The 26,449-nt window shown below is 46.1% G+C and overlaps 1 protein-coding gene across 1 annotated transcript in view; it reads right to left on the bottom strand.

The window, feature by feature from the left end:
• The window catches only part of LOC140411386 (uncharacterized), a 190,482-nt gene that overhangs the window by 61,739 nt on the left and 102,294 nt on the right, over nucleotides 1–26,449 (bottom strand). The window contains 3 exon segments of the mRNA XM_072500500.1: nucleotides 10,029–10,196; nucleotides 17,190–17,360; nucleotides 21,814–21,975. Of these exon segments, the coding sequence (XP_072356601.1) occupies nucleotides 10,029–10,196; nucleotides 17,190–17,360; nucleotides 21,814–21,975 (501 nt within the window).

Raw genomic sequence — 26,449 nt, forward strand, 5'->3', positions numbered from 1 at the left:
TTTGCTAGAGCTCTTCGGGAGGGTTTAAACTAGTTTGGTAGGGGGATGGGAACCAGAGCTGTGGGTCAGAGGATAGGGTAGCTGTTGTACAGGCAGAAATAGGATGCAGCAAGTCTCTGAGGAAGGATAGCCAGTTGATAGGGCAAAGTTGTGCTCAGTGGAATGGGTTAAAGTGTGTCTGTTTCAATGCAAGGAGTGTCAGTAATAAGGGAGATGAACATAAAGCATGCATCAGTACTTGGAACTACGATGTTGTGGACATTGCAGAGACATGGATTTCACAGGGGCAGGAATGGTTGTTAGATGTTCCGGGGTTTAGATGTTTTAAGAAGAATAGGGAGGGAGGTAAAAGTAGAGGGTGAGTAGCAATGTTAATTAGAGAGTGCATCACAGCTGCAGAAAAGGAGGTAGTTGAGGAGGGTTTGTCTACTGAGTCAGTATGGGTGGAAGTCAGAAACAATAAAGGTGCAGTCACTTTATTGGGAGTTTTCTATAGACCCCCCAATAGCAGCAGAGAGACAGAGGAACAGATTGGGCGTCATATCTTGGAAAAGTGCAGAAGTAACAAAGTTGTTGTCATGGGTGACTTCAACTTCCCTAATATTGACTGGAACCTCCTTACTGCAAATGGTTTGGATGGAGCCAATTTTGTCAGCTGTGTGCAGGAAGGATTCCTAACTCAATATGTAGATAGGCCGACTAGGGGAGAGGCCATATTGGACTTGGTGCTCGGCAACGAACCAGGCCAGGTGTCAGATGTCTCGGTGGGAGAGCATTTCGGTGACAGTGACCAGAACCCCTTCACCTTTACCATAGTCATGGAGAGGGGCAGGAACACACAGTATGGGAAAGTATTTAATTGGGGGAGGTGAAATTATACTGCTATTAGACAGGTGCTGAGGAGCATAAAATGGGAACAATTGTTCTTGGGGAAATGCACAACAGTAATTTGGGGATTGTTTAAGGAGCACATGCTGCGAGAGCTGAATTGTTTTGTCCCACTGAGACGAGGAAGGAATGGTAAGGTGAATGAGCCTTGGATGACAAGAGAAGTGGATCTTCTAGTCAAGAGGAAGAAGGAAGCTTACGTAATATTGAGGAAGCAAGGATCTCACTCGGCTCGAGAGGGTTACAAGGTAGCCAGGAAGGCACTCAAAAATGTACTGAGGAGAGCTAGAAGGGGGCATGAAAACGCCCTGGCGGGAAGGATTAGGGGAAACTCCAAGGCGATCTACACTTATGTGAGAAATAAGAGGATGATCAGAGTGAGAGTAGGGCCGATCAGGGCTAGTGGAGGGAACTTGTGCCTGGAGTCTCAAGAGATGGGGGAGGCCCTAAATGAATACTTTGCTTCAGTATTCACTCGAGAGAGGGACCTTGTTGCCCATGAGAACAGTGCCAACCAGGTTAATAGACTCAAACAGATTGATATTAAGAAGAAGGATGTGCTGGAAATTTTGAAAAGCATCAAGATAGATAAGTCCCCTGGACCTGACAGGATATACCCAAGGTTGCTCCGGGAAGCGGGGGGTGGGGGAGATTGCTGCGCGATTGGTGATGATCTTTGCGTCCTCATTCTCCACTGGAGTAGTACCGGATGATTGGAGGGAGGTGAATGTTGTTCCCCTATTCAAGAAAGGGAATAGGGAAATCCCTGAGAATTACAGACCCATCAGTCTTACGTCTGTGGTGAGCAAAATATTGGAAAGGATTCTGAGCGGTAGGATTTATGATTATTAGAAAAAAATAGTTTGATTAAAGATAGTCGGCATGGCTTTGTGAGGGGCAGGTCATGGCTCACAAGCCTCATTGAATTCTTTGAGGATGTCACGAGACACATTGATGAAGGTCAGGCAGTGGATTTGGTGTATGTGGATTTCAGTAAGGCTTTTGATAAGGTTCCCCATGGTAGACCAAGACTCTTGGGAGTTAATATAAAGTCCTTTATAACTGAGCTAGTGGTGTATTCAGCTCACACACCAGACTTCTCTTCTGACCACCCTGTACAGATAATTATACTTCACATTAAGACAGGAAATTGGCATATGCTAATCACTTATTACTAGTTATCTATGTCCAATTATGACTATCAATTAGGATTACATCATGCACAGCATGTGACAATAATTAACCAGTCATATGAAAGATTCACATGCTTAGTTAAGCTATCCAACCAGTTTGCATATATATGTTGTATTGCAATTATTTGTACGAGTGGTTTGATGTCTGGTGTGTGGTTTCTATCACCCCTCCCTGACGTTACCGGTGACAGAACAATTGGTAGATGGCCCTACAGTGTTATACATACCTTGAGAGTTAAAACCTGGCTGGTCCCTACCTGGGAACGAGCCCCATGGCAGATTATGTCCTTGGGGTGTTTTCTTCCAAATAGCTGGTTCAGCTAAACAGCATGTGTGTGTAATACAGATTGATGCAGAAATGTTTAACCCCTCCAGAACTGATTGGATAACTAAAGTTTTTTAATTAATTTTCCCTATCACATGGTTATTTGTAATTTCTTTTTCACCTTGTAATACATTTTGACGACGCAGTTCTCCCCAGAAGATATTGTTTGAGCTTGACTCCTGGACCCTGATACATATCTAATTTGACCATAATACCATACAAAGTAAGAGCAGAATTAAACCATTCGGCCCATCAAATCTGCTCCACCATTCACTGAGATAGACTGATTGATATGAGCTCTCAACTCCACTTTCCTGCCTTAACCCCATAAATTTTGATTCTCTTACTGAATAGAAACCTCTCTACATAAAGACTGATCTCCCAATTATAGTAGAGGTCTCACCAAAGAGAAGGAATTGGTGGATGTTGATTCTGGAGAAGGGTGTGTAGATAGCCTGGGTCACATTGAGATCCAAAAAGATGAGGTGTTGGGCATTTTGAAGAATATTAAGGTTGATAAGACCCCAGGGCCTGATGGGACCTACCCCAGAATACTGAAGGAGACGAGAGAGGAAATTGCTGAGGCCTTGACAGAAATCTTTGGATCCTCACTGTCTTCAAGTGATGTCCTGGAGAACTGGAGAATAGCCAATGTTGTTCCTTTGTTTAAGAACGGTTGCAAGGATAATCCAGGGAACTACAGGCCAGTGAGCCTTACATCAGTGGTAGGGAAATTACTGGAGAGAATTCTTCGAGACAGGATCTACTCCCATTTGGAAGCAAATGGACGTATTAGTGAGAGGCAGCACGGTTTTGTGAAGGGGAGGTCGTGTCTCACTAACTTGAAAGCTGGCAAGATGGATACAGAACTGGCTAGGTCATAGAAGGCAGAGAGTAGCAATGGGAGGGTGCTTTTCCGATTGGAGGGCTGTGACTAGTGGTGATCCGCAGGGATCAGTGCTGGGACCTTTGCTGTTCGTAGAATATATAAATGATTTGGAGGAAAATGTAACTGGTATGATTAGTAAGTTTGCAGACTACACAAAGGTTGTTGGAATTGCGGATAGCGATGAGGACTATCAGAGGATACAGCAGGATTTAGATCATTTGGAGAATTGGGCGGAGAGATGGCAGATGGAGTTTAATCTGGACAAATGTGAGATAATGCATTTTGGAAGGTCTCATGCAGGTTGGGAATATATACAGTGAATGGTAGAACCCTCAAGAGTATTAACAGTCAGAGAGATCTAGGTGTACAGGTCCACAGGTCACTGAAAGGGGCAACATAGGTGGAGAAGGTAGTCAAGAAGGCATACGGCATGCTTGCCTACATTGGGCGGGGCATTGAGTGTAAGAATTGGCAAGTCATGTTGCAGCTGTATCGAACCTTAGTTAGGCCACACTTGGAGTATAGTGTTCAATTCTGGTCGCCACACGACCAGAAGGATGTGGAGGCTTTGGAGGGTGTGCAGAAGAGATTTACTGAGTTTTTGCCTGGCATGGAGGGCATTAGCTATGATGAGAGGTTGAATAAATTTGGTTTGTTCCCACTGAAATGGTGGAAGTTGAGGGGCGACCTGATAAGAGGTCTACAAAATTATGAGGGGCATAGACAGAGTGGATAGTCAGAGGCTTTTTCCCAGGGTAGAGGGGTCAATTACTAGGGTGCATAGGTTTAAGGTGCGAGGGGCAAGGATTAGAGGAGATGTAAGAGGCAAATCTTTTACAGAGGGCAGTGGGTGCCTGGAACTCGCTGCCGGAGGAGGTGCTGGAAGCAGGGACGATAGTGACATTTAAGGGGCATCTTGACAAATACATGAATAGGATGGGAATAGAGGGATACGGACCCAGGAAGTGTGGAAGATTTTAGTTTAGACGGGCAGCATGGTCAGCACGGGCTTGGAGGGCCGAAGTGCCTGTTCCTGTGCTGTACTTTTTTTTGTTCTTTGTTTGTTCAGATGTAGCAAAGAGGACTTTGAAGGCTAGGCTGGAAGAGAAATTGTGTGCGCAATTCTGGTCTCCTTATCTGGATGTTCTTTCTATAGAGGAAGTGCAGAAAAGGTTTACCAGACTAATTCCTGGGATGCCAGGAATGATATATGATGAGAGATTGAGTAGGTTAGGATTGTTTTCTTTGGAGTTCAGAAGAATGAGGGGGATATCTGATTGCGGTGTATGAGAAGTTTAGGATTGGGTCTAAATTTGTGGCATGGGTGAAGTTACTGTATAAAAATTCGATGGTGTGTGTACGAACAATATAAACTCAGGGTATTTCTCGTTGCATCGGGGAACAAGGCAGGGATGGCCCATGTCCCCTCTTCCATTTACTTTAGTGATAGAGCCCTTGGTAATTATACCGAGGGGTTCAGAGTTATGGAAAGGGATTGTGGCACGCGGGGGGCGGGGGGGGGGGGGGGCTTGGAGCATAGGGCGTCTTATATGTGTATGATTTGTTGTTATACATTTCAGAACCGGGCTCCTCGGTAGGGCACATAATGGGTTTGTTCAAAGGATTTGAGGCGTTTTCATGGTATAAGCTGAACTTGGGAGAAAAGTGACTTTCCCCTTACAAAGCCATGCTTACTTACCCTAACTAGTCCTTGCCTGTCTAAATGCCTGTAGATCCTGTCCTACCATTTGTTTCAATGATCGTTTTGCACCCATTTTCAAGTTCCACCAGGTTCCCAAACCGCCCCCTTATGACAGCGTTACCTATTAGAGGGATTAAACCCCTGCTAGGGCTGGATCTATTACAACCCAAGCTCACAGACCTGAATCATGAGACCGCAGTAAAAACACTGCTGGAAAACGTACAAGCTGCACAACAGGCAACGGCTGTTAAAATGTGGAAGAGGAAAAAGCAGAGTCCAAACTTTTGATGGCAAGGTGAACCCAATAAAAGTATGAAATTGGGCAGAAGGCTTTCATCCGCCACATACGCGTGGCTCTACTTGGTGGTAGATGAAGTGAACCCATCAGTTTACAGGTTACTGATGAACTCTGGGATGGTACCATATGAACCAGATGAAGGCGTTTGGCTCCCAAAACCAACTGCCACCAGCACCACGTATTGCTAGATGAAATTGAGACATCGGCCCTTGACCCTCGCACCAAGATCCGGGCCCTGACCCCTTGCTGCAAGTTCGACCCCCACAGCCCTGATCGCAAAACCCCATCCAACAACCCGAGGGAGGAGAACAGTCGTTGTCAAGCCACGTACTCTCGAGGGCATCAAGTGCCGGGACACCTCCAAGTTCCTTGGACAGCGCTCAAATGAGGATGCTGTGGAAGAGCAGGTCCTGTGAGAAGAGAAAATCAGAGGGGACCTCTGCCATCTCTAATTGTCAAACAAGAATGTAGTGTTCGTTTAACTGTGGGTAACCCCTCGCCCTGTAACAGGTATAGTATAGTTCATCCTAGTGTGTATTGGTAGGATTAAACAGGCCACTTGATTTCTTTCCTTGATGCAAATTTTCATTCTTCCATTTCTCTGGAGACAGCCTCTGCCAGGATCAGTAAGATAGTCTGTTCCCACCAAATTTAAAATTGGGCTAGAACTGAGCCTCGCTGAGTCAACGCTTTTGATCCTGACAATCTCTGCTCTTTCCTTACTCTGGGAAAGTGCATCAACCTCTTTTCTTCATATCCTTCTTCTGATTCCACCTCTTCTTACAAACACGAGCTGCATTTGTGCAACTCTGCTTTAGGGTAATAGCCACAAGACTCTGCGTGCCAGGAAGGCACTAAATTAAACATAGATGCCTGGCCCGTCCAAACTTTGGGACGAAAATGTCAAAGCCATGTAATTACCCAAATACATAAACTAATGGGTAATCATCGCTTTCAATCCTGCTGACCTCTGCTCTTTCCTCACGCAGGGAAAGTGCATTATCTTCCTTTTCTTTATCGTCTTCTTCCAATTTCAGCCCTTCTTACAAATACTACTTTCACTCGTGCAACTCTGCATTGTTGTAGCAACACAAATTCTTCATTCCACAGATGTCTGGAAGCACCCCCCCCCCCCCGAAATTTTGCATGAAAACTATAAAACTCATAGCATAGTCTACAATATGGGATTTAATTGATATTATGCAGGGGATTGCGAGAATAAACGGTTAACAAAGAGTTCCTGAAGGAGTGTGAGCCAGCACCTGGGGGGAGGGATAAAAGGTAAAGTGAACCAGATATTAAAAGAACAACAAATGTTATGTTTATCTCTCTACAGAAAGTATTACACACTCGTGTTATGCTTCATGGCGTTTTTCACCACAGATTGGACAGACATTTAGAATAAAGGACCAACAGCAATAAATTTAAATGAAGATATCCCAGTTACATGTGGTTCACTCCACAGGCCATGGGCAAATGTCAGGATGGCATCCTATGGGGTCATCCCAATAAAATGTTCACATATGGATGCACCAACCAAAGGGTGGTGTGGAGAAAGGTGAATGCCAGTTCCGATTATTGTTCCGAGCGCGACCCCACTGTGAGTGATTGGTGAGGATTCACCAAACATGCTTGTATGAAGCTGGCAGGTTTAGCCTATGGCCCAGAAAAGGGACTGGATTTAGGGCAGAAGTGCTCCAGAAAGATCTTTGAGAAAGAATACGTACTTTATGAAATCAAGAATAGGCTGAGCACAACTGTCACCCCTCCCCACTTGTCCTGAGGCTATCCTCGGGAGGGCGCGAAGAGGAGGGGACAAGAAGAGACACCTGAAGACCATTCCCAGCTCCTGTGTGAATGAATTAACCCTGATCAAATCTTCAAATAAAAGGTCAGACAGAAAATCACCGACCGGCAATGTTTAATTGACTCAATAACACAATTATCATAACTTAAATATTGACTAATACAAATGATGAATTAAAAGTTGTAAACAGGGTCACCCTGCAACAGTAAGACGCCAATTAACAGTAGCACAATCAGTAAGAGAGGTTGTCAGCTCATTCAATCACCATCAGAAAACATTCACTAGATCGCTGATTATTAAATTATAGTTCAGTTCAGCGTCTGAGATTACTGCAGATTGGGAGGTTAATTTCATATCAACTAATTAGGACTTGAATTAACCCATTCCATATTTTCTGTCTGTCTAATACTGTTGATTAGAGCAGATGTTTGGAGAAGAGCGGGGCCCAGAAACACCAGCAGGTCCGGTTCCTCAGAAATCGGGTGCCCCAACCTCAAAGTTAAGTGACACTCACCCAAATTAGCAACACTGTTTATGGGGTTGCCAAATGCGCCGTGGCACTGTCCTATGGCAGTGCCAACCTGCCATTCTGGCACGACCAGGTTGTCATTTTGATACTGATCTGCCATTTTCCTGACCACCTGGGGCTACAACGACCTCAGAGCACCCGGGCCTGGTCATCGCGTCCGGTCTCAGTTTATGGAGATTAGTGATTCAAGCCAGTGTCACATCACACCGACAGGTGGGGACATCGCGTGTACCCGAAGATTAGGCGTCAATCCAGCTTTATCATGCATTTACATGGATTTAAATATGCAAACAGGTTCACGCCCTCGCTGGGAGTGAACATGATTAGATGGGCTAGGAGCATCCACGAGCATCGCAAACTCGTTGGCATCCAGCGCAAATCCTGTTTCAGGGCTCTCGTAGTATTTCCCCGACATAGCAATACTTGAGTCAGACGCAACACAGCATGCAAATCACCCCCAGAGGTTTACAGCACAGAGGTCCTTTGGCCTATCGCTTCAGCACAGGCCACCCAACACCAATCTATTCTCATCCCATTTTCTTGCACTAATATGTAGCCCTGTAAGTGTGGCACAGCAGTTAACACTGCTGTCTCAAGGTGCTGAGGACCCGGTTTGATCCTGGCCCCAGATCACTGTCCGTGTGGAGCTTGCACATTCACCCCGCGTTAAAAAATAGTATGCATCCTTCTATGCCATGGGGTTTCAAATGTTCATCAAAATGCTTCTAAAATGTTGAGGTTTCCCACCTCTATCACCCTTTCAGCCAGTGAGTTCCAGATTCCCACCACCCTCTAAAACCTTTCCTCAAAACTCCTTTAATCTCCTGTCCTTCACCTTAAATCTATGTCCCCTGGTTATTAACCCCTCTCCTAAGGGGAAGAATTTCTTCCTATCTAACCAATCTATGTCCCTCATAATTGTGTACACCACTATGAGGTTCCCCCCTCCGCAATGATCAAAGAAAAACAATCTCAGTCTAACCAGCCTCTCTTCATAGCTGAAAAACTCAAGCCCAGACAGTATCCTGGCGAATCCCCTCTGCATGCTTTGCAGTGCAATCGCATCCTTCCCTAGTGTAGAGACCAGGGTCGAGATTCTCCGACACCCCGCCGGGTCGGAGAATCGCGGGTGGTGGCGTGAATCCCGCCCCCGCCGGTTGCCGAATTCTCCGGCACCGGAGATTCGGCGGGGGCGGGAATCGCGCCAGTTGGCGGGCCCGGATGGGCCGAAGTCCTGCTGCTAGAATGCCTGTCCCGCCGGCGTGGATTAAACCACCTCTCTTACCGGCGGGACAAGGCGGCGCGGGCGGGCTCCGGGTTCCTGGGGGAGGGGTGGGTGCGGGGCGATCTGGCCCCGGGAGGTGCCCCACGGTGGCCTGGCCCGCGATCGGGGCCCACCGATCCGCGGGCGGGCTTGTGCCATGGGGGCACTCTTTTCCTTCCGCCTTCGCCACGGTCTCCACCATGGCGGAGGCGGAGACTCCCTCCACAGCGCATGAACGGGGATGCCGTGAGCGGCCGATAACGCTCCCGCGCATGCGCCGCCCGGAAATGTAATTTCCGCGCCAGCTGGCGGGGCACCAAAGGCCTTTCCTGTCAGCTGGCGGGGCGGAAATCAGTGCGGCGCGGGCCTAGCCCCTCAAGATTAGGGCTGGGCCCCCCAAGATACGGAGGATTCCGCACCTTTGGGGCGGCGCGAAGCTGGACTGATTAGCGCCGTTTTTGACGCCGGTCGGCGGACATCGTGCCGTTACTGGAGAATTTCGCCCCAGAACATCTCACAATACTCTAGCTGTGGCCTAATGAACATTTTATATGGCTCTGTCATAACCTCCCTGCTCTTATATTCTATGCCTTGGCTAATAAAGGCAAGTATCCCCCATGTCTTCCAAACCATCTTGGACATGCACCCGAAGATCTCTCTGGTCTTCTGTACTTCCCAGCATCCTACGGTTCATTGTATATTCCCTTGCCTTGTTATTCCTCCCTTTTCAGGATTGAATTCCATTCGTCACTGTTCCACCCAACTATCATCCTATAATCTAAGAGTTTCCTCACTATTTACCGTACCACCAATTTTCCTGTCAGCTGAAAACGTACTGATCTTTCTTCCCACATTCACATCTAGATCATCAATATACATTACACACAGTGATTAAAAACTGTAATTATCACACTGTTACTCTCAGTTCCGGTCGGATTTCCTGCACCGATGCCAGGAGTCTCTTTCCATTCGGACAAACCAGTTCCCCATCAGTCTGAAACAGATAATAAACTTATTCAACAATGTGCAAAGACAGAGAGATTATATTTCAGGAGTTAATATTTCAATAACAATTACAGGCAATAATCACATTCATCTTTTACTGAATACATAAAAACTGAAGAAATACTCACTCCATCTGCTCCAGATGCCAGCAGGTCTGTATGAGATGGCAGAGAGTGGGGACAGATTTTTCGGTGAAGGAGTTTGATTACAGGTTCAGAAACGTCAATGACTGATTTGTACTAAGAGCAAAGGTGAGATCCTCGGCACACGAATCTGTGAGATGGTTCTTTTCAAGACTGGGGATCAGAGAAAAAAAGAAGAGGAATTAAAGTAAATGCACAGTATGTGTTAATGAATCAATTGTTCACACGGATATCACAAACATAACAGAGTAATTATAATGGTAGACATCAAGTACCCACACAAGACCATAAAACATCGGAGCAGAATTAGGCCACTCGGCCCATCGAGTCTGCTCCGCCATTCAATCATGGCTGATATTTTTCTTATCCCCATTTTCCTGCCTTCTCCTCATAACCCCTGGTCCCCTTATTAATCAAAAACCTATCTATCTCTGTCTTAAAGACACACAGTGATTTGGCCTCACAGTCTTCTGCGGCAAAGAGTTCCACAGATTCAGCACACTCTGGCTGAAGAAATCCCTCCTTATCTCGGTTTTAAAGAATCGTCCCTTTAGTCCGAGATTGTGACCTCTGGTTCTAGTTTTTCCTACAAGTGGAAACATCCTCTACACATCCACTCTATCCAGGCCTTGCAGTATCCTGTAAGTTTCAATCAGAACCCCCTCATCCTTCTGAACTCCAACAGGTACAGAACCAAAGTCCTGAACCGTTCCTCATACGACAAGCTCTTCATTCCAGGGACCATTCTTGTGAACCTCTTCTGGGCCCTGTCCAACTCCAGCACATCCTTCCTTAGATACGGGACCAAAACTGCTCACAATACTCCAAATGGGGTCTGACCAGGCAGGGACACAGGATAAAAGAGCGCGAGGAGAGCGGCGGGGGCACAGCGAAAGAGTGCGAGGAGAGCGGCGGAGACACTGTGAAAGAGTGCAAGGAGAGCGGCGGGGACACTGTGAAAGAGCGCGAGGAGAGCGGCGGAGGCACAGTGAAAGAGCACGAGGAGAGCGGCAGGGACACAGTGAAAGAGCGCGGGAGAGTGGCAGGGACACAGCTGCAGGAGAAGCAGCCTTCAGATTTTCGGCGGGAGCAGAGGTCTGTCGGGAAGGTAAGTTTACCTCTTTAAAAACGTACCTTGCAGGAAAAGTGGCCTTCAGATTTCCGGTGGAGGCAGTGGCCAGGGGTCTGTCGTGAAGGTAAGTTTACCTCTTTTAAAATTTACCTTGAAGAGTGACATCACAGCAAAGCTGATTGGCTGGTAAAGAAAGTGCACCAATTAGCAGTAGCTGGGAGAAATTTAACTCTTCGTGTGTTGGTAAATATTGTGATTGGTAAGTAAAATCTTTAGTCCTTTCACTTATTCATTATTTGATATTATATTTGTAATCAGTTAAGGTAAAGTGTAAAATGGCAGGAGATTCCAGACCCGTGTAATGCTCCTCGTGCTCAATGTGGGAGTTCAGGGGCGCGGCCGATGCCCCTGACTCCTTCATGTGCGGGAAGTGCGTCCAGCTCCAGCTCCTGTTAGACCGCATGACGGCTCTGGAGCTGCGGATGGACTCACTTTGGAGCATCCGCGATGCCGAGGAGCTTGTGGATCGCACGTTCAGGGACAGGGAATGGGTGACCAAAAGGCAGAGAAGGAGCAGGAAGGCAGTGCAGGTGCCCCTGCGGTCATCTCCCTCCAAAACAGGTATATCGTTTTGGATACTGTTGGGGGAGATGACTCACCAGGGGAAGGCAGTAGTAGCCAGGCTCATTGCACCGTGGCTGGCTCTGCTGCACAGAAGGGCGGGAAAAAGACTGGCAGGGCTCTGGCATAGGGGATTCAATCATAAGGGGAGTAGACAGGCGTTTCTGTGGCCAAAAATTAGACTACCGAATGGTATGTTGCCTCCCGGGTGTACGGGTCAGGGATGTCTCAGATCGACTGCAGGACATATTGAAGGGGGAGGGTGAACAGCCAGTTGTCGTGGTGCATATAGGCACCAACGATATAGGTATAAAACGGGATGAGGTCCTGCAATCAAAATGTAGGGAGTTAGGAGATAAGTTAAAAAGTAGGACCACAAAGGTAGTAATCTCAGGATTGCTACCAGTACCACGAGACAGTCAGAGTAGAAATTCAAGAATAGTCAGAATGAATACGTGGCTTGAGAGATGGTGCAGGGGGGAGGGGGGTCAGATTTATGGGCATTGGAACCGGTTCTGGGAGCGGTGGGACCATTACAAATCGGATGGTCTACACCTGGGCAGGACTGGAACCAATGTCCTAGGGGGTGCTTTTGCCAACACTGTTCTTTAAACTAATGTGGCAGGGGGATGGGGACCAGATTAGGAAGTTGAGGTCATTAAAGAGGCAGCAACTAAAGCCGGTAAGGTACTAGATATTAAACTCAATGTGATTAAGGGGAAGGGTAGCCAGGGAAGGGATGATGGACGCAAAGGGACAGGTGGCCTGAGGTGCATTTGTTTTAATGCGAGAAGTGTGGCAGGTAAGGCAGATGAATTTAGGGCTTGGATTAGTAGCTGGGAAAATGGTGTTATTGGTATAACTGAGACTTGGTTGAGGGAAGGGCAAGACTGGCAACTAAATATCCCAGGGCATAGATGCTTCAGGAGGGATGGAGAGGGAGGTAAAAGGGGTGGAGGAGTTGCATTACTGGTCAGAGATGATATGACAGCTGTGATTAAGGAGGGCACGATGGGGGATTCGAGCACTGAGGCACTATGGGTAGAGCTAAGAAATAGGAAGGGTGCAGTAACATTGTTGGGACTTCACTTCAGGCCTCCCAAAAGCGAGCTTGAAGTACAGGTACAAATATGCAAACACATTATAGAAAAATATAGGAGCAATAGGGTGGTCGTGATGGGAGATTTTAACTTCCTCAACATTGAATGGGACTCATGTAGTGTTGGAGGCGTGGATGGAGCAGCATTTGTAAGGAGCATCCAGGAGCGTTTTTTAGAGCAGTCTGTAAATAGTCCAACTCGGGAAGGGGCCATACTGGACCTGGTATTGGGGAATGATCTCGGCCAGGTGGTTGAAGCTTCAGTCAGTGATTAATTTGGGAATAGCGATCACAATTCCGTACGTTTTACAATACTCATGGACAAAGACGAGAGTGGTCCTAAAGGAAAAGTGCTAAATTGGGTAAAGTCCCAGTATAACAAAATTCGGCAGGAGCTAGGGAATGTGGATTGGGAGCAGCTGGTTAAGGTAAATCCACATTTGAAATGTGGGAGTCTTTTAAGGAAAGGTTGATTAGAGTGCAGGACAGACATGTCCCTGTGAAAATGAGGGATAGAAATGGCAAGATTAGGGAACCATGGATGACGGGTGGAATTGTGAGACTAGCTAAAATGAAAAAGGAAGCATACATATGATCTAGGCGACTTAAAGCTGATAAAGCTTTGGAGGAATATCGGGAAAGTAGGACAAATCTCAAACGCGCAATAAAGAGGGCTACAAGGCATCGTGAAATATCTTTGGCTAACAGGGTTAAGGAAAATCCCAAAGCCTTTTATTCGTATATAAGGAGCAAGAGGGTAACTAGAGAAAGGATTGGCCCACTCAAAGACAAAAGAGGAAATTTATACGTGGAGTCAGAGGAAATGGGCGAGATTCTTAATGAGTACTTTGCATCGGTATTCACCAAGGAGAGGGACATGACGGATGTTGAGGCTAGGGATGGATGTTTAAATACTCTAGGTCAAGTCGGCATAAGAAATGGGGAAGTTTTATGTATTCTAAAAGGCACTAAGGTGGACAAGTCCCCAGGTCCAGATGGGATCTATCCCAGGATACTGAGGGAAGAAATAGCTGGGGCCTTAACAGATATCTTTGCAGCATCCTTGAGCACGAGTGAGGTCCCGGGGGACTGGAGAATTGCTAATGTTGTCCCTTCGTTTAAGAAGGGTAGCAGGGATAATCCAGGGAATTATAGACCTGTGAGCTTGACGTCAGTGGTAGGCAAGCTGTTGGAGAAGATACTGAGGGATAGGATCTATTCACATTTGGAAGAAAATAGACTTATCAGTGATAGGCAGCATGGTTTTGTGCAGGGAAGGTCATGTCTGACAAACCTAATAGAATTCTTTGAGGAAGTGACAAGGTTAATTGATGAGGGAAGGGCTGTAGATGTCATATACATGGACTTCAGTAAGGCGTTTGATAAAGTTTTCCCATGGCAGGTTGATGGAAAAAGTGAAGTCGTATGAGGTTCAGGGTGTACTACTTAGATAGATAAAGAACTAGCTGGGCAACAGGAGACAGAGAGTAGTGGTGGAAGGGAGTGTCTCAAAATGGAGAAAGGTGACTAGTAGTGTTCCACAGGGATCCGTGCTCGGACCACTGTTGTTTGTGATATACATAAATGATCTGGACGAAGGTATAGGTGGTCTGATTAGCAAGTTTTGCAGATGAGACTAAGATTGGTGGAGTTGCAGATAGCGAGGAGGACTCTCAGAGAATACAGCAAAATATAGATAGATTGGAGAGTTGGGCAGAGAAATGGCAGATGGAGTTCAATCCAGGCAAATGCGAGGTGATGCAATTTGGAAGATCTAATTCAAGAGCGGACTCTATGGTCAATGGAAGTGTCCTGGGGAAAATTCACGCCCAGCGAGATCTGGGAGTTCAGGTCCATTGTACCCTGAAGGTGGCAATGCAGGTCGATAGAGTGGTCAAGGAGGCATACAGCATGCTTGCCTTCATCAGATGGGGTATTGAGTACAAGAGTCAGCAGGTCATGTTGCAGTTGTATAGGACTTTGGTTCGGCCACATTTGGAATACTGCGTGCAGTTCTGGTCGCCACATTACCAGAAAGATGTGTATGCTTTAGAGAGGGTGCAGAGGAGGTTCACCAGGATGTTTCCTGGTATGGAGGGTGCTAGCTATGAAGAAAGGTTGAATAGATTAGGATTGCTTTCGTTGGAAAGACGGAGGTTGAGGGGGGAACCTGATTGAGATCTACAAAATTATGAGTGGTATGGACAGGGTGGATAGCAACAAGCTTTTACCAAGAGTGGGGATGTCAATTACAAGGGGTCACGATTTCAAGGTGGGAGGGGGAAAGTTTAAGGGAGATGTGCGTGGAAAGTTTTTTACGCAGAGGGCGGTGGGTGCCTGGAACGCTTTGCCAGCGGAGGTGGTAGAAGTGGGCATGATAGCATCGTTCAAGATGCATCTAGACAGATATATGAACGGCGGAGAACAGAGGGAAGTAGATCCTTGGAAAATAGGCGACAGGTTTAGATAAAGGATCTGGATCGGTGCAGGCTGGGAGGGCCAAAGGGCCTGTTCCTGTGCTGTAATTTTCTTTTTTCTTATACAGCCTCAGAAGTACATCCTTGGTCTTGTATTTTAGCCCTCTCAACTTGAATGCTAACATTGCATTTGCCTTCCTAACTGCCAACTGAACCTGCACGTTAACCTAAGAGAATCTTGAAGAAGGACTTCCAAGTCGAATCTTCGTGCTTCAGATTTCCGAAGCATTTCCCCATTTAGAAAATAGTCTTTGCCTCTATTCCTCCTTCCAAAGTGTATAACCTCATACTTTTCCACATTGTATTTCATCTGTCTCTTCATTGCCCACTCCTAGTCTGTCCAAATCCTTCTGCAGCCCCCCGCTTCCTCAATACTACCAGATCTTTGTCTCATCTGCAAACTTCGCAACAGTGCCTTCAGCTCCTTCTTCCAGATCATTAATGTACATTGTGAAAAGTTGAAGTCCCAGCACAGTCCCAAGGCACAATACAAATCACCGGCTGCCACCCTGAAAAAGACCCCTTTATCCCCACTCTGCCTTCTGCCAGTCAGCCAATCCTCTATCCATGCCAGTGTCTTACCCTTAACACCATGGGCTCTTAACATATTTAACAGTCTATGTGGTACCTTGTCAAAGATCTTCTGGAAATCTAAATAAATTCACGCCACTGGTTCTCCTTTGACTAACTTCCTTGTTACCTCCTCAAAGAACTCAAACAGATTTGTCAGACATGACGTCCCTTTGACAAAGCCGTGCTGACTCAGTCCTATTTTATCATGCACTTCCAAGTACTCTGCAATCTCATCTTTCATAACTGACTATAAGATATTACCAATGACCGAAGTCAGGTTAACCGGCCTATAATTTCCCATCTCCTGCCTCCCTCCCTCCTTAAACAGCGGTCATTAGCCACTTTCCAGTCCTCTGACTCCAATGATTCCTGAAAGATCACCACCAATGCCTCCACAATCTCCTCAGCTACCTCTTTTGGAACCCTGGAGTGTAGTCCAACCGGTCCAAATTATTTATCCACCTTCAGACCATTCAATTTCCCCAGAACCTTCTTCGTAGTGATGGCCATTACACTCACCTGTGCCTCTGATTCTCCAGGAGCTCTGGCATCCCACTGGTGTCTTCCACCCTGAAGACTGATGCAAAGCAACTATTCAGTTTGTCTGCCATTTCTCGGTTTCCTATTATTATTGCTCCAGCCTCAATTTCCAGTGGTCCAATGGCTATTTTTGTTTCTCTCTTACCTTTTATACCTTTTATATATTGAAAAAAATCTCTTACTGTCTTCTTTTATATTATTAGCTCGCTTACATTCATATTTCATCTTCTCCCCCTTTATTTCTTTTTTAGATGTCCTCTGCTCGCTTTTAAAGGCTTCCCAATTCTCTAGCTTCCCACTAATTCTCACCACTTTGTAAGCTAATGCTGTCCTTGACTTCCCTCGTCAGCCATGGATGCATCATCCTCCCCTTAGCATGTTGTCCCCTCCTTGGGATGAATTGGTGTTGTGCCTCCTGAATAATTCCCCCAAACTCCTGCCATTGCTGTTCACGGTCTTCCCTGCCAGGCACTGGAGAGGGCACAGATGAGGTTTACAAGAATGGCTCAGTTATGAGGTTATATCGGATTGGGGCTGGCCTCCTTGGGGATAAAAGGCTGAGAGGAGACTTGAGAGAGGTGTTAGATAACCTTTTGAATAGAAACAACGTGCAGAGTCAGAATGCACATTTGGAGCATTGGTACGGACACGATAGGCTGAATGGCCTCCTTCTGTGCCTTACCAGTTCTATGATTCTGTGACTTAAAACAAAATAATGTCAGACACCAGTCATTATAAGCACAATCTCTCAGTCTGGTACTTACTCCAGTTTCTTTATTTTACAGTCCGGATTCCTCAGAACGGCAGATAGTAGCTTCACTCCTGAATCCCCCAGCTGATTATTTTTCAAGGTCAGAAACATCAGTGACAGGTTTGTACTGAGGGCGGAGGTGAGATCCTTGGCACAAGAATCTGTGAGACCATTATTATACAGCCTGGGAATCAGAATGAGAAAAATAACAAGGATCAGAGTAAATCTCCAGTGTTTAAAAGATTATTACTGAAAATAATAATGCAAAATGTGAGACATTAAAGAAACACAATTTCTATTTCTATCAGTGCTGCCATGTCTCTGGCATAAACTTGAATGGCACTGAAGGGAATGTGATATTTTTGATAGGTAAAAAGGAGTATTGATTATAGATTTAAAAACAACCCAGTTTGAAAACCATTTTAAAATGGATTCTGTCCTGAACTACAGAGCTGAATTAATCCCATATCAATTTAAAAACCACATAGTTTACAGAAAAATCTGCAAGCACACAGAATTTGTTTGAAACATTTGCAAAAGTATTGAACAGTGCAACAATTTCATCAATGTCAAATTAACACCAGAGTTAGCATGAATCTGCCATTGTTCAAAATACCAAACCAAATGAGAAGTGTAAGCTTACATTTCAACACACAGAAGGAATCCAAAGGTGCAACGTAGTCAAGCCTATGTTGCATTGATGATTGACAACTAATCATCGAATCAAATGTATTGAAGACTCATCCAAACCAATCAGCATGTTAGAAGGGTAGGAACAAATTGACTCAGGTTGATAACAAATTCCTTAAAGATAGTGGTCCGGGCAGCCATCTTGATTCCGGAATCACCCGATGCTATTTACCTGACTATTTGCTATCTTTATTCTGTATTTTCATATTTCTATTCTAACTCTAAGTCTGCGCAAGCTGTTTTGCTTTGAGCAAGAAACAATTACTGTATTTTCAAAGTTCATGTCGTTTGTAAGCTACTAAGTTTAATTATATCTCGGAAAAGTCTTCTGCTGGCAGGGACTTTCTTGAGAATATTTGATTTGTGACCACAAGAAGATTTCAAATTCTCAATTATAATCAATACACACAATTAAGATTACATTTTGCATCCGAGACGTGTAGTTTAAATTTCTGCTCAGTTAAGTGTATACGAGACTACACTTAACCACGGGTAGATTTCAACAGGCATCCTCCATTGAGAGATTAGCAACATCCAATTTTCATGGTCATCATTAGACCTTTAATTTGTTTTTCTTGATTTCACATGTCACCATCTGCCATGGTGGGATTCAAACCCAGGGTCTCAGAGCATTACTTTGGATCGATGCATCATGAGTCCAGTGACAATATTAACAAGTCACTAACTCCCCAGTTTGTTGTTGATATATATTAAGAAAAGTGAACATACTGTACCACAGTGTCCATCCTCCATCTGAAAACTATCTTTCACCACTACCGTCGTTTCCTAACACGGAGCCAACTTTATATCGATGCTGCCACTATCCCTTTGATTTGATGGACTTCAACTTTGCCAAGTTTATTTGTGCCTATTAATAATTAGCAGCATTTTTATAATAATATTGCTGATACTAACAACAATGAACAGAGTTTATTAAGAATATTACAAATGATGATAATTGCTGTTGACAGCAGTATCTTGAAGCTCACCTCGCTCTCTTTTCTGAATAAACAAATTCTTTGATTTGTCTTTTGGTGACCTGTCCTAATATCTCCTTATCTTCCTTGGTGCACAAATCTATTCAATATCGTTCCTGTGAAGTGCCTCGGGAGTTTTACTTTGATAAAGGTGCTTTATAAATGCAAGTTGCTGTCGATATTAATAACACTGTGACTGATATTAATGGTACTGTACAGTGTTAGACATCCCGTTATCATAAACACAATCTCACACAGTTTCTGTATTTTACAGTTGGGGTTCTCAGTGCCACAGACTGATAGTTTGCGAACTGCCTTTGCAGCATATTTCCGCAGTTTCTAATTTTAAGCAGACAAGTTTTAAAGTTTAAATCTATAGCTGAATGTATAATTAAAGTTAGTGAAACTGTACAGTACAATACCATATATGCCATACGTTTTATTCTTTTGTCCACATTTTTATTCTGTTGCACATTACGGAGAATAATTTTCCATTATTTAAAGTTTCCCTCCTGATTCACGCAGTTTATTGTAACTCACATTCAGACCTATCAGTTGACGATTGTGATATAAAATAGTTAATTTAAAGATATTAGTTCCTGTAATGTAGATATAGGCTGGTTTAATTCATGTTAGTTCACAGACAAAGGATTTCAGAGAGCATGGCAAAGAAGGGGGGATGGGGTGTTCAGAGTATGAGGAGAAAAGGATGCTGGGTAATAAGAGGCCAGGGAAAGGGAGGAGAAGTGAGCCAATTAGGATGTATGGCAAGGTCAGGAGGGGTATAGGATGACCTATGGGAATCGTGTATGTGAAACTTGATGCCATTTGAATGTGTTGGTAGAGATTTCTTTGTTCTACAGAATCACTCGATTCTGGAGACCCAGGAGGCAGCTTGCATTCTGGGTTTGTGTGATACGAGTCAGACTTGCAAGTCAAATAAAAATAACTAATGCTATGCCTACAAATCCATCTCGAGTTTTATTGAGGCCAGACTGACGGGTGAAGAATTTATTATTTTTCACAGTGACTGGTTTGTACGGGGAGGAGAGGTGAGAATTTGTGAGGCTGTTACTACCAGGCTTGGAGATCAGAGACAAACACGTTATAGCAATCGGATTAAATCCGTGGATTTGATCAATAACACTAATACCGATAGTGATAATGATGTGCAGTGTTCATTAATGACACTATTGCTGATAAGTAAACTCCTTGAAGGACCAACATGCACTGTTGATAAAGGGCAACTTGCAGACACACTGTCCTTGGATTTCCAGATGGCAGTTGAAAGGTGCCACAGTAAAGGTTATTGCAGAAAATAAAAGGATATGGTGGAGGGGTTAACATATTAGCATGAACAGAAGGTTGTGAGACTGGCATAAAATACAGAATGCATAAATGTGTCCTTGTCTGATTGGCAGGATGTGACGAGTGGAATCATGCAGGGGGTCTAATGGGGCCTCAACTTTGAACAATTTATATCAATGACGGGGATTGAAGGCATGGTAGCTAAATTTGTAGATGACAAAGATAGGTAGGACAGTATGTTATGGGAGGACACAAGGAGGTTCCAGACGGATATAGATGAGTTGAGTGAGTGGGTAATAATCATAGATTTCATAGACTTTACAGATAAGAAGGAGGCCATTTGGCCTACACCAGCCCTTGGAAAGAACACCCTACTTAAGCCCACACCTCCACCCTATCCCCGTCATCCCACCCAACATTTGTTGACACCATGGCAATTCAACATGGCCAATTCACCTAACCTGCACATCTTTGGACTGTGGGAGGAAACCGGAGCAACCGGAGGTCACCCACGCAGACACGGGGAGAACGTATAGGCTCCACAAAGACAGTGACCCAGCCAGGAATCGAACCTGGGACCCTGGAGCTGTGAAGCAACAATGCTACCCACTGTACTACGTGCCGCCCTGGAAGATGAAGTATAATGAGGGAAAATGTGAACTTGTTCACCATGCTAGGAAGAATAAAAAAGGGGGAGCATTATTTCAATGGAGAATGGCTGCATAATTACGAGGTGCAGAGGGACCGAGATGTTCTGGTGTGAGTCACAAAGCGTTGGTATCCAGGCACAGCAAGTAATTAAGGCGGCTTATGGAATGCTATCCTTAGTAAGGATATTATGCTTCAGTGATACAGGGCATTGTTGAGACTGCACCATCAAAACTGTGTGCAGTTTTGGTTTCCTCAAGAATGTAAATGCATTGGAGGCAGTTCAGGGTAGGTTTACAGATTGCTACCTGGAATGAGCGAGTTATGAAGATAAGGTAGACAGACTGGGCTTGTTTCCACTGGAGTTTGGAAGAGTGAGATGGGACTTGACTGAAGTATAAAAGATGCTGAATTGTCTTGACAAGTTGGATATGGACAGAATGCTCTCATGTGCATGTCCAGGACTTGGGACAGCTATTTTAAAATGAGGGGTTGCCCTTTTAGGACAAAGATGAGGAGAGTTTTTATGACTGAGGGTTTTGTGACTTTGGAATTCCGTCACAGGTGGTGGTGGAGACAGGTCATTTAATATTTTTAAGGCAGTGGTAGATGGATCCTTGTTAGGCAAGGGAATTAAAGGTAATGGAGGTATTTGGGAATCTGCAAGTCAAAACACACAGGAGATCAGCAGTTCCTACGGCGTCGATCCCAGCCCCAGGGCACAGTCTGTGTGGAGTTTGGACATTCTCCCAGTGTCTGCGTGGGTTTCACCCCAACAATCCAAAGATATGCAGGTTAGGTGGATTGGCCATGCTCAATTGCTCCTTAATTGGAAAAAACTAACTTGGTACTCTAAATTTATTAAAAAGATTAGTAATGGTCTTATCTGAATGTTGGAGAAGGCTCGAGGGGGCAATTGGTATACTTCTGATCCTATTCCATAAGTTCGTATGTAATGTACAGTGTCAGACATCCAGTTGTTTTAAACATAATCTCTCACAATCTGGTACTTACTCCAGGTTCTGTATTTTACAATCTGGATTCCTTAGAGTTGCAAGTAATCGTTTCACTCCTGAATTTCCCAGTTTATTATAACCCAAATCTAGATGTGTCAGTGACTGGTTTGCACTGAGAGCAGAGGCGAGATCATCGGCACAAGAAACTGAGAGATTGTTTTTTTTTTATTAAATATTTTATTGAAAATTTTTGGTCAACCAACACAGTACATTGTGCATCCTTTACACAATATTATAACAACACAAATAACAATGACCTATTTTATAAACAAACAAAAAAAAAATGAATAAATAATAAATAACAAAAATGAAAACTAGCCCTAATTGGCAACTGCCTTGTCACAGGTAACACTCTCCAAAAATATAATTTAACAGTCCAATATATAATTATCCGTAGCAACGACCTATACATACTATACAGTATATATTAACAACCCTGAGAGTCCTTCTGGTTCCTCCTCCACCCCCCCCCCCCCCTCCACCCCTCCCCACCCCCCGATCCTGGGCTGCTGCTGCTGCCTTCTTTTTCCCATTCCGTCTATCTTTCTGCGAGGTATTCGACGAACGGTTGCCACCGCCTGGTGAACCATTGAGCCGACCCCCTTAGGACGAACTTAATCCGCTCTAGCTTTATAAACCCCGCCATGTCATTTATCCAGGTCTCCACCCCCGGGGGCTTGGCTTCTTTCCACATTAGCAATATCCTGCGCCGGGCTGCTAGGGACGCAAAGGCCAAAACATCGGCCTCTCTCGCCTCCTGCACTCCCGGCTCTTGTGCAACCCCAAATATAGCCAACCCCCAGCTTAGTTCGACCCGGATTCCTACTACTTTTGAAAGCACCTTTGTCACCCCCATCCAAAACCCCTGTAGTGCCGGGCATGACCAAAACATATGGGTATGATTCGCTAGGCTTCTCGAGAACCTCGCACACCTATCCTCCACCCAAAAAAATTTACTGAGCCGTGCTCCAGTCATATGTGCCCTGTGTAATACCTTAAACTGAATCAGGCTTAGCCTGGCACACGAGGACGACGAGTTTACCCTACTTAGGGCATCTGCCCACAGCCCCTCCTCGATCTCCTCCCCCAGCTCTTCTTCCCATTTCCCTTTTAGTTCATCTACCATAGTCTCCCCTTCGTCCCTCATTTCCCTATATATATCTGACACCTTACCATCCCCCACCCATGTCTTTGAGATCACTCTGTCCTGCACCTCTTGTGTCGGGAGCTGCGGGAATTCCCTCACCTGTTGCCTCGCAAAAGCCCTCAGTTTCATATACCTGAATGCATTCCCTTGGGGCAACCCATATTTCTCGGTCAGCGCTCCCAGACTCGCAAACTTCCCATCCACAAACAGATCTTTCAGTTGCGTTATTCCTGTTCTTTGCCACATTCCATATCCCCCATCCATTCCCCCCGGGGCAAACCTATGATTGTTTCTTATCGGGGACCCCCCCCCAAGGCTCCAGTCTTTCCCCTATGCCACCACGTCTCCACTGTCCCCATATCTTCAGTGTAGCCACCACCACCGGGCTTGTGGTGTAGTTCCTCGGTGAGAACGGCAATGGGGCTGTCACCATAGCCTGTAGGCTAGTCCCCCTACAGGACGCCCTCTCTAATCTCTTCCACGCCGCTCCCTCCTCCTCTCCCATCCACTTACTCACCATTGAAATATTAGCGGCCCAATAATACTCACTTAGGCTCGGTAGTGCCAGCCCCCCCCCTATCCCTGCTACGCTGTAAGAATCCCTTCCTCACTCTCGGGGTCTTCCCGGCCCACACAAAACCCATGATGCTCTTTTCAATCCTTTTAAAAAAGGCCTTCGTGATCACCACCGGGAGGCACTGAAACACAAAGAGGAATCTCGGGAGGACCACCATCTTAACCGCCTGCACCCTCCCTGCCAGTGACAGGGATACCATATCCCATCTCTTGAAATCCTCCTCCATCTGTTCCATTAACCGCGTTAAATTTAACCTATGCAATGTGCCCCAATTCTTAGCTATCTGGATCCCCAGGTAACGAAAGTCCCTTGTTACCTTCCTCAACGGTAGGTCCTCTATTTCTCTACTCTGCTCCCCTGGATGCACCACAAACAACTCACTTTTCCCCATGTTCAATTTATACCCTGAAAAATCCACAAACTCCCCAAGTATCCGCATTATTTCTGGCATCCCCTCCGCCGGGTCCGCCACGTATAGTAGCAAATCGTCCGCATGCAAAGATACCCGGTGTTCTTCTCCTCCCCGAAGTACTCCCCTCCACTTCTTGGAACCCCTCAACGCTATCGCCAGGGGCTCAATCGCCAGTGCAAACAATAATGGAGACAGAGGGCATCCCAGCCTTGTCCCTCTATGGAGCCGAAAATATGCAGATCCCCGTCCATTCGTGACTACGCTCGCCACTGGGGCCCTATACAACAGCTGCACCCATCTAACATACCCCTCTCCAAAACCAAATCTCCTCAACACCTCCCACAAATAATCCCACTTCACTCTATCAAATGCTTTCTCGGCATCCATCGCCACTACTATCTCCGTTTCTCCCTCTGGTGGGGCCATCATCATTACCCCTAACAACCTCCGTATATTCGTGTTCAGCTGTCTCCCCTTCACAAACCCAGTTTGGTCCTCGTGGACCACCCCCGGGACACATTCCTCTATTCTCATTGCCATTACCTTGGCCAGGACCTTGGCATCTACATTTAGGAGGGAAATAGGTCTATAGGACCCGCATTGTAGCGGGTCCTTTTCCTTCTTTAAGAGAAGCGATATCGTTGCTTCAGACATAGTCGGGGGCAGTTGTCCCCTTTCCTTTGCCTCATTAAAGGTCCTCGTCAGTACCGGGCCGAGCAAGTCCACATATTTTCTCTTGAATTCGACTGGGAATCCATCGGTCCCGGGGCCTTTCCCGCCTGCATGCTCCTAATTCCTTTCACCACTTCTTCTACCTCGATCTGTGCTCCCTGTCCCACCCTTTCCTGCTCTTCCACCTTGGGAAATTCCAGCCGATCCAAGAAGCCCATCATTCTCTCCCTCCCATCCGGGGGTTGAGCTTCATATAATTTTTTATAAAATGTCTTGAACACTCCATTCACTCTCTCCACTCCCCGCTCCATCTCTCCTTCCTCATCCCTCACTCCCCCTATTTCCCTCGCTGCTCCCCTTTTCCTCAATTGGTGTGCCAGCAACCTGCTCGCCTTCTCCCCATATTCGTACTGTACACCCTGTGCCTTCCTCCATTGTGCCTCTGCAGTGCCTGTAGTCAGCAAGTCAAATTCTACATGTAGCCTTTGCCTTTCCCTGTACAGTCCCTCCTCCGGTGCTTCCGCATATTGTCTGTCCACCCTCAAAAGTTCTTGCAGCAACCGCTCCCGTTCCTTACTCTCCTGCTTCCCTTTATGTGCCCTTATTGATATCAGCTCCCCTCTAACCACCGCCTTCAACGCCTCCCAGACCACTCCCACCTGGACCTCCACATTATCATTGAGTTCCAAGTACTTTTCAATGCACCCCCTCACCCTTAGACACACCCCCTCATCTGCCATTAGTCCCATGTCCATTCTCCAGGGTGGGCGCCCTCCTGTTTCCTCCCCTATCTCCAAGTCCACCCAGTGTGGAGCGTGATCCGAAATGGCTATAGCCGTATACTCCATTCCCTTCACCTTCGGGATCAATGCCCTACCCAGCACAAAAAAGTCTATTCGCGAGTAGACTTTATGGACATAGGAGAAAAACGAGAACTCCTTACTCCTAGGTCTGCTAAATCTCCACGGGTCTACACCTCCCATCTGCTCCATAAAATCTTTAAGTACCTTGGCTGCTGCCAGCCTCCTTCCAGTCCTGGACTTCGACCTATCCAGCCCTGGTTCCAACACCGTATTAAAATCTCCCCCCATTATCAGCTTTTCCATCTCTAGGTCCGGAATGCGTCCTAGCATCCGCCTCATAAAATTGGCATCATCCCAGTTCGGGGCATATACGTTTACCAAAACCACCGTCTCCCCCTGTAGTTTGCCACTCACCATCACGTATCTACCCCCGTTATCCGCCACTATAGTCTTTGCCTCGATCATTACCCGCTTCCCCACTAATATAGCCACCCCCCTGTTTTTCGCATCTAGCCCCGAATGGAACACCTGCCCCACCCATCCTTTGCGTAGCCTAACCTGGTCTATCAGTTTCAGGTGCGTTTCCTGTAACATAACCACATCTGCCTTAAGTTTCTTCAGGTGTGCGAGTACCCATGCCCTCTTTATCGGCCCGTTCAGCCCTCTCACGTTCCACGTGATCAGCCGAGTTGGGGGGCTTCCTAACCCCCCCCCCCTTGTCGATTAGCCATCACCTTTATCCAGCTCCTCACCCGGTTCCCACGCAGCTGTATCTCCCCCAGGCGGTGCCCCCCCCGCCCATCCTCTCCCATACCAGCTCCCCCCTCTCCCCAGCAGCAGCAACTCAGTAATTCCCCCTCCCACCCCCCCCCCCCCGCTAGATCCCCCGCTAGCGTAATTACTCCCTCCATGTTGCTCCCAGGAGTCAGCAAACTCTGGCTGACCTCGGCTTCCCCCCGTGACCTCGGCTCGCACCGTGCGACGCCCCCTCCTTCCTGCTTCTCAATTCCCGCCATGATTATC

This window comes from Scyliorhinus torazame, chromosome 4 (genome assembly GCF_047496885.1).
Source record: "Scyliorhinus torazame isolate Kashiwa2021f chromosome 4, sScyTor2.1, whole genome shotgun sequence".
Taxonomy (NCBI): Eukaryota; Metazoa; Chordata; class Chondrichthyes; order Carcharhiniformes; family Scyliorhinidae; genus Scyliorhinus; species Scyliorhinus torazame.